This window comes from Hyposmocoma kahamanoa, unplaced genomic scaffold (genome assembly GCF_003589595.1).
Source record: "Hyposmocoma kahamanoa isolate Upper Pololo Valley unplaced genomic scaffold, ASM358959v1 78, whole genome shotgun sequence".
Taxonomy (NCBI): Eukaryota; Metazoa; Arthropoda; class Insecta; order Lepidoptera; family Cosmopterigidae; genus Hyposmocoma; species Hyposmocoma kahamanoa.
The window spans coordinates 11,214,155-11,223,448 of record NW_020653945.1 but is presented as its reverse complement, the minus strand read 5'-3'; the positions used below and the strand labels follow the sequence as shown (position 1 = coordinate 11,223,448).

The 9,294-nt window shown below is 35.7% G+C and overlaps 1 protein-coding gene across 4 annotated transcripts in view; it reads left to right on the top strand.

The window, feature by feature from the left end:
- LOC113232781 (1-acyl-sn-glycerol-3-phosphate acyltransferase alpha-like) overlaps positions 1-9,294 on the top strand; it is a 39,468-nt gene that overhangs the window by 15,340 nt on the left and 14,834 nt on the right. For 2 of the 4 annotated variants that reach the window (XM_026467571.1, XM_026467567.1), the window contains exons 5-6: positions 4,583-4,748; positions 6,793-6,953. In XM_026467571.1, coding sequence (XP_026323356.1) covers positions 4,583-4,748; positions 6,793-6,947 — 321 coding nt within the window. In that variant the 3' untranslated portion in view covers positions 6,948-6,953. Of the gene's footprint in view, positions 1-4,582; positions 4,749-6,792; positions 6,954-8,818; positions 9,083-9,294 lie in introns of those variants that run through there. The other 2 variants (XM_026467569.1, XM_026467568.1) reach the window with 2 other exon arrangements.

Sequence of the window (9,294 nt, the reverse complement as noted above, 5' to 3'; positions counted from 1 at the left end):
GGGCCCGAAACGTCGGTTTGTTTGAAAAAACAAATATACGCGATTTAAATCCGGAAAAATAGTTTCATTTCCTATGTGTAACAATCGCGAAAACCTAAGAACTCGAAGGGTTATTATTATTTGAGGGGTCCCTAAGGAGAGAACACTCATTAGGTTGCAAGGATTTTGGTGTAGATGTTATGAGGTTATGTGAGTATCTATCATACATATCCTTGGGTTTGTTCTTGTCTGCGGCGGCTTTCTGTAAAAGTTGTCTTACGATAAGATGTGGAAGGAATCTGGGACTGTGGGCGGACAGGGGTACAGGGAGGAGACCTAACTGTTTGGGGGGAGCGGGGAGAGGGGGGGAATCTGCGGGTGCTAGGTTGGAGATGCCATGGCAGCATATGATTTCCGGACAGAACTGAATCGTCTGGAAGCTTCTAGGTAACCAATATTGTCTTCAGCCATCACTATTATATTAGCTTTTGACGTGCATGCTCAGGGCACCTTGAATCTGTAGCTTTATGGGAGGCAGAACAGAGAAGGCAAGACACAGCATCATCTGGAACGGTGCAGGAGGAGCCATCATGATTCTGGGCGCATCTAGAACAACGCGGATGAGAACGGTATTGTTCACGAACATGTCCAAAGCGGCAGCACTTGTGACATTGAATTATGGGTAGAGCATATAGGTCCACTGGGAGAGACATATTAAAATAAAGGATCTGTCCCAAAAATGTCAATACCACAGTGGCAGATGGCTCCCAAGTGGCTTGTCCTTCAATTATACGCTTTTTATTTAGCCTCCTAGCCTAACCTCTGGGGGGCATTTGATGGAGTGAACCAATTCCTCGAGGGACCATTCCAAGGGGATCTGGCGAACAACACCATTGCGGGTGAGGTGGAAGCGAGGGATTACAGCAGAAAGTTTTTGATTATTAAGGAGTGGACTATCAATAAAGTTGTTTGCATCCTGTGGTGTTTGAAAGTAAATTGATACTTTGTCCCTGCCAATGCTTTTTATTTCTAAAATTCCCGAGACTTTGCTGTTGTAGATTGTTTGGGCGATTTTTAAAGCACGCATTTAATTTGTGGAAGAAGAGGAGTCACTTTCTGTGCGAGAAACATGGACCAGAAAGGGCCCAGCATCGTTGTTTGAATATTTCAAGTCAGAGTTACTTTCGTATCCGTCCAGGGTATACGTATGTTGTACTGACGCAGACGGCGGGAGTCTTGTCTTTTTAGTGGAGCTATCAATGTCCGCGCAAGCAGGGCGCTTGCTCTTTTGACCACTGATGTTGATCTCCATTGAGCTAACGGACGGGGATACAGATAGAGAACGAGGCCCCCTATCAGGGGGCTCCGCCTCGTCTCTGGGATCACAGAACGTAAGGCAACTTACCTCTATGTTATTTTTTTACCACCACCAACACAAAATAAGACACAATTTTACGCTCTCAGTGAGAAATTAAAGTCGAAAAGCGAAATTCAGTCCGCACACATATGTTAACCTTCACACCTTTCAACCGTGACCGTAAGAATAACAAAAAACACCTAACAATGAGGTCTTGTGGCTAAGTTTTATGTCCCGAGGTTATAAAGAGGTGAATAAAATGTACTTTCATGACATAGATACAAATGTTAATTGTTATTGTACCATTTTGTTTGTAAGTATGTTGATTTTGTTTTGTAGCGCTTTTAAATTTATTTAGGCCTGTGGAACGTTATTTGGAGGTGCAAACTAAAGTTACGTTAGGTATTTAGATACGAAGCCATTCGTGGTCACAATTTTGTTGTGCAGATACCTATGATGTCTTGTGTCCTTATATAATTATGTCCTCGGGGTCATGTTCCATTTTCATCAAAGAGATCATTCAAATTAGTTCATCGTTCTTTGCCGACGATACTCGCACACTGAGCATACATAGAAGAGTGATTTAAAACCATTAAACTAAACCATTATTTTAAGTTGGTATATTTATAAGTACTAGTGTAGTTGTTGAGTGGTTGGACGTTTAGCCTATTCGAAACAGTTTATGGAAGAATTAATCAATTCATGATCAGGGTTGTTGCGAATATCAGCATCCGCATGCGCGGATAATCCGCATATATTAAAATATCCGCGTCCGCATCAGTCTCCGCATTGACTGATCTTTATTGTGGATATTCACATATATATACGTACACATATAGTATATAATAAAGGTTTAGGTAATTAACTAAAAGTAAGCAAACTGCAGCTGTCATTTGATTAATCGGTCAAGTACAATATTTAGTAGTGAGTTTCATATTTCGATTTACTGCTGTTCTCTTTAATTTGGTCGCATGTTATCAGCTGTCATCTTTTTAAAGGCTGGATTTTGGGTTGTTTATCGTAGGAAAGCTGTAATACGTGTTATTAACATCTTTTTTTAAATATTATATTTATACCATATATCTAGTCCGATATATTATTAATATATAAATTGAGCATATCTGCTGATGTTAAAGTAAAAAAATGAGCATTCGCATCCGCTGATGTGTAAAAAAACCTGCATCAATAACAACCTTGTTCATGATGATTGTTATCGAGTCTCCGCCAGGCTGATGCAGATATTTTAATTTATGCGGATTATCCGCGGACACGGATGCTGATACTCGCAACAACCCTGACCAAACATTTTTTACTCTATAGATGAATATTTAAATCCTAGTAAGTAATAGTAATTTGACACTTTTAATCAATTGTTTTAGTAAAAATATTTTTAGTTTATAGATTCAAAATATTTATTTGTATATTAATGACCTAATGACTATAATTCCAATAATAATGTTAGACATATTATTAGCTAAGAACTTTGTGATTTGTATATTTCGTATGTTCCCTATACTCTTTACCTATTTAGTTCCTATATTATTATAATTTTATTTATCATCATGTATGTATGTTGACGAATAAATATATTTAAAGTGAATTGTATTGAATTGAAAATACATTAACATACTGACCTATGTTATCATGAATGTTCCGTAAATTTTCTACTTACCTTTAGGTGAAGCCTTGAGTATAAGTTGTAATCTTTGTGTGATAGTTAGCAGTCCACAGTTCGCACTAACCTTGCGTGTTATTAACGGACAAGAATGATTTTTTTATCGCTATATTAGCTGGCTCACAGGTCATATGCTCGTATGATACTGGCACTAATTGGTTAGTACGTGTACATATAAACTTCTTATGAATACTGTATAATTAAGTTCAAAATATTTTTTTAAATAGTAAGAAATTGTAGGTTGGTACAATAGTATACACACGGGCAGTTCTAATAATGATGGAAGTATTTTGAAAAAATGCTGACCCATCATTTATTTTCATATTTTAGTTCGTTAATTAGCCTTGCACATTTGTAAAGATATTCGTAATGTATGTATTATTATGAGGGACAGTAAAAAAAAACAAAAATATGGGAATTATAACGATTTGAAAAAAAGAGTGGTCTGGGGACGGATATAAAACGAAACAAATGACAATAACATCGTTTATTTTTTTTTTCTTTTAACCAAGCAGAAAACATGCAAAATCTGTTGTACGTTAATTTTTCAGTCTCAATAAATCACTTTAGTAAAGTTATCGTATAACTAACAAAATTACTTATCTAAAACGGCAACTTACTAATTATAAGATACTTTCTAGTCAGTCTGAACGTCACCATATTTTCGTAAAATCCTGGTGCTTAAAAATGCATTAGCCTATGCCTGGTTATCAGTTATCTTGACAATCCATTCTCTACTGTCTAATAGGTTTAGGTACAAAAGCGGCAAAAAAAAATCACATGATATATCTCGGGCCATCGAAAATTTCATTATGAAGTACGTATGTGAGTAGAAAAAATGGGCTGCTATAAATAAATCCGTTTTTTGATATCAAGAAAAACGTTATCATGGACTTTGATATCAGCTATATCTCAACAATATCAATTAAAAAACATAAATAATCTAAAATCAAATGTAACGAAATCAATTACCTGATTTGGTTTCTTTCAGGGTCAACCATAATCGAGGGTTTAAAATTTTAGTGAGATAGTTGTGATTTAGAGTTCTAATAGATCAGATATCAGAGGTTTAGTGACAAACTGACTAAATCTGCATCGTCATTATGTATAAATTTTACATTGTATTTGTCTTTCAGTTCTCGGTGTCAAAACCTTTTATAATATACAGCATACCAAACATCTAATCTAATGTATAAGAGTGCATTTAGTGTTCAATTTTGCATACTGCGACGCCTACAATGCTTACATCTTTTGGTGTTTAGTATGTAAGTCAGGGCTTGGAAACGGTTTCAATAAACCATTTTGAATTGACTTATTGGCGTTCTTTTAATTGAAGTTAAATTATAATACCGAGTTGACTGGCTTTTCTCAATAATAAGTATCGGTAAATTATTCGTAATTCATGGGAAATAAATTGTTTTTGTCTGATTACTTTTACATTTTTCTGTCACCATTGAGGTACCTTCCTGTCCACAGCATACAAGTGGTACATTTTTTTTGCTTTTGATAGAAATTTACACATTTTGGTGCACTGGACATCAAATTGAATAAGATTTCATTGCAAATTTCAGCGTAAATTGCTCCTTTTCCCTGAGGGTACGCGGCATTCTGGCGACAAACTGTTGCCGTTCAGGAAAGGAGCGTTCCACGTGGCGAGTAGTGCGAATGCCCCCATTCAACCAGTCGTAGTTTCCAAATATCATTTCCTCGACTCCAAGCGACGGCGCTTTGGATCCGGTAAGATTTTCACTCGAATATTTTTTTTTTAATTTAAAGTGTTTCACTATAGCATCCGTTACAAAAAGATAAGCGAAGATATTTTACGATAAGTAAAGTGTAAAATACCATCAATGATGTCTATCAATAACGGCTTGTTTTCCACATACTAGCCGTCAACATAGGCACATGTTGAACACGAATAGATGTAATAGTAGGTACATAAATGTACACCAGGTATAAAAAGTGCTAAATGTTTTATGTGATGATGATATATTTCGTGTTTCATAATTAGATGGCATGTGGAGCCCCCAACTTCACAATACCTACAGTTTTAACACTCTATTTTGAAGAGTTCTTTGTTCAGCAATAGGATGTATATGGCTTGAACCAGTAGAATAGTATCCTAAACCGTATTGCAATTAAATAAAACATCATTTCTAAAGGCTATAGATTGCACTTACTGATTACCGGATTTAATGTAAAATCGTTAATACACCACGAGCTTACCTGTTTATCCATTGCTTTGTGAGTTTTGAAATGACGCGCATGCCGAGGACGCTTCGAGTTTTGCAATGATAGGATTGTATTACTGATTGCGTAATAACCGATTAGAGTTTCCTATTTTTACTATTAGCTGTTGATACTTTAAATTTAGATTCCCGATTTTTCTTACCTTTTTTATGCCTGTACCTTTTTATATATTTTAATAGCACAAAGTGTAAATCTTATCAAAATCAATACCTATGTTACAATGGTGTAGTAGTATGTACTATTTTATTAACAAATAACAGAAGTGAACAATTTTAAAATAAAAAATTCACTAAAAGTCTTAAATCTGAAATGGGCTCATCAAATTCTAGGATTAGAATAGATGCAAAACTTGATACCATTTGACACGTACTTGACAGTACATTTTGTAGTAGTAGAGCTCCTTGTGAAAGAGTTCGTTCATGGAAGTACTGCCTCCTTATCTATTTCTGCCACCAAGGAGTAATGTGAGCGTTACCCCGTTCTGGTTTTGTAGGATAAGGGTGCTGGTGGAATTACAGGCACATGGGACTTGTCAACTTATGTCTGACGGTGACAGGCGCAGTCGTAGTGCACCTTCGATCTTTGACTGAAATTTCTGAGTGGCACTGCGACTGTTATGGATAGGCGTATCGCTTGCCACCAGGAGCACGACTTGTTTGTCACATCGCTTGGTAACATATAAAAGATCAGCTCACAATTTTTAGTTCACATCTGAAATTCAACTACAACAATCTAGATTTTCCTTAAAATATTAGCGTATTTTGCAATAACGTTGTGTGTCGCTTATAAGTTTAATATAGTCGATATTATAAAAACTGGATTTTCGTGGTGTTAGGTGATCAGAAACTTTTTTACATGACTGTACATATTTATTGACTGTTGTTTATTTATCCCGCCATTGATGCATTGTGGCACGGTTTACTTTAGTTTCGAGTCAGATTGTTGGGGTCTGGTTTTCTTCTGGCACTGTTATGGCGACGAACGGGCAGTTCCGCCAAGAGTTTTTTCTATTTATTTTTATCTGACACTTCATTTTTGCTGCACGTTTAGGCGTAAGTATTATTGTATGTTATGCTGAGTTTGTAATAATCAAATTACATGCGAATTCGGAGTGCGTGGTTTAGAATTCAATATAGTAGAGAATTCTCTAACTGCCTATTATTACTTTTCTTAACTGCCTCTGTGGCCGAACAGTTACCATGCTAGTCTGACACTCACAGGCCCGGGTTCGATTCCTGGGCTGGGATAAAGAAATATTTGTATGGTGTACATTTATTTCTCTCGTGAGTTTGGGTGTAATTTGTGGTTGTGTCAGTGTTGTTGCTCAAGTGCGGGGCTATGAGTGCGTGCGTTTATTTATATTATTATTTATTTTCCTTACTTATTTCGATTCAATATAATAAATTAATAATGCGTATATTGCTGTCCTTTTTTAGTAGTTTACAACTAAGCTCTTTTATTATACAATGCTTTTGCAATCTTAGTACTCATGTATGTACTAATTTATAGTGTTTTAATTGCAATATCCCAGGTGAGGTGATAATTACGATATTGCCGACGATTGAGACGGATGGTTTATCGAAGGACGACCTACCGGTTCTCATGGACAAAGCACAGCGCATAATGCAGGAGGAGTTTACCAAGACTTCGAATGAAACCATACCGATACGCGTTAAAGCCGACTAAAATCAGGTGAGGATGATTTTCAATTGCAGTGTAAACAGTTTCATTAGATAGCGTAGTCTTATACTAAATAAATAAAGTACAACAAACACAAAAACTCAAAATTATATAGGATGATGCCACCAATGATCAACTTTGAAGGGAAATGTGTGTTTAAATTTGTAATAACTTTTTTGTGAAATAACTCCACTAGTTTTGTTATAATTATTAATACAAAGATAGAAAACAGAAAAATTTCGTCGACTCGGTGGGACTTGCAGCCACGTCCATTGCCGTGTCATACACATCTCTATTATCTTAAGATAGGTGAGTTACGCGTAACAAGGCTTAACTGATTATTTTTTTGTAAAATGTATTTACGAAGATATAGTATACGCAAAATGCTTGCATCACATTAATTCAATGCTATTATAATGGGATTTTCATTTATCTAAGCTTAATTGAAATAGGCGATACAATAACAAAGCGTTTGCGATAATACGCGTACCTACCTCTCGCAATTCGAGTTATGTGATATATTTTTTTTATTTTAACTTTAATTATATAAATTTAAGTAATAAATATAATTATTATCCAAAGTGGATTTGACAACATCAGAATTGTTAAATATACATTTGTAATGATAATGAAAGACAAAATTTTGTTCGCATTTTTATGATTAGGCCCAAATAAATTTGATCCATATTTACTACTTTCCACTTTTTATGAATATTATAATTAAATAATGTTTGTTTTAAATGAATGAAAAATTCATTTAAAACGAATGGTTTTATTAATATACCCAAATATACCTAAACTTTTTACTTTTCTTTGGTACAGGAACTATGTAAAATTTATATCATAAAATATTTGAAATGCCTATTTGCTGTAAATGAATATACATGAGATAGCCTTTGGCCAAAATTTTGACGCTAGTAATGGGCAGTGTCACGTAACTCAAAATAGGTGATACGCTTTACACCGTATGTATGACTAAATGAAATCATAAAAAAATAACGATGACACAAAGAAAAAAAAAAGCCTATTGTAGTAAAGGTTAATTACATCGATTGTACGTTAAACAATTGTGATTGTGGTAGTTAGTTACACGATTTTGCATAAAATTATTTCAAACTTAGTTTCCCAGAACTAATGGTTTTAAAAATAAGTGAGATTGGTGTGACACGCCCATGCTGCACCACAGCATTGCTCTAACCATCTGAGTCACGGGTCCAGGGGTCGTACTCCCGTTCTCCGTCTGATATTCGTCCGAAACAGTTACTGTCAAATAAGTAATACTCGTAGGATATGAAACTATTTTTCCGGATTTAATTCGCGTATATTTGTTTTTTCAAACAAACCGACGTGAAAAATAGTTTCATTTCTTATGTGTAACAATCGCGAAAACTTAAGAACTCGATAAGTAATACTCGATCAATTTAAAAGACGTCTGATGTGAATGAAGCTTCATACTTGACATTGTTTTTTGATTTGGTCGAGTATTACTTATTTAACAGGTAGGGTCGAGTATTATTTATTTAACAGGTAGGCTCAACTCACACTGGCGCAGAGTCGAAGCGTCGCGTCGCATCCTGTTTTTCAACTACGCCGCCTGGGGACGAGCGGCGACGCGCGACGACGCTCGCATTAGTGCGCCGGGATCACAGTGTGGTTGGCGTCTGACGTTCCATATTTGCAAAACACAAATTTGTACCTTAATGATGGGGAAAATAGAGATGAATATGCTATAGGCGAAAAACATGACGCGTCGCGACGCTTTGACTCTGCGCCAGTGTGAGTTGAGCCTAATTGTTTCGGACGGATGTTGGACGGAAAACGGGAGCAGACCTCCAGTTACCGAGTTATCGAAATACTACTATGTATTTTTGTTATAGATCTTTGTATTGACTTTTTCGCATTCGTCGCCACTAGTCACAAGTAGTGAGAGATTGAATAACCTTTTCACCGCAGCCTATTCGTCCATGCGACAACACACCCGAGCCCGTCCCGACCTGACGACCTGCTCGCACCTGCTCTGTGTATTTCAAGCTTTACTTAGATTGTTAGCACTACCACATGTTTATTTTTTGTTCCAAGTTGTTATTTCATGTTGTCAAACCTTGTAATACCAAAAACAGCATTTTGAGAACATGCTGCAAAGATTTTTCTGTTTTTTTTTGTAAGATTTCAAGGTTAACAGTGTATAATACATTTAACGTACTTCGTACATTAGATATTAATGATACTATTTATATTGAAAAAAAAAAATCATATTTTTTTGCATTAATAACAGGCAAAAATTACAAGACACAAATGGGACTTGCAGTGTTTTGGTTTGATACGATTGCTACTCTATTATATATAATAGAGA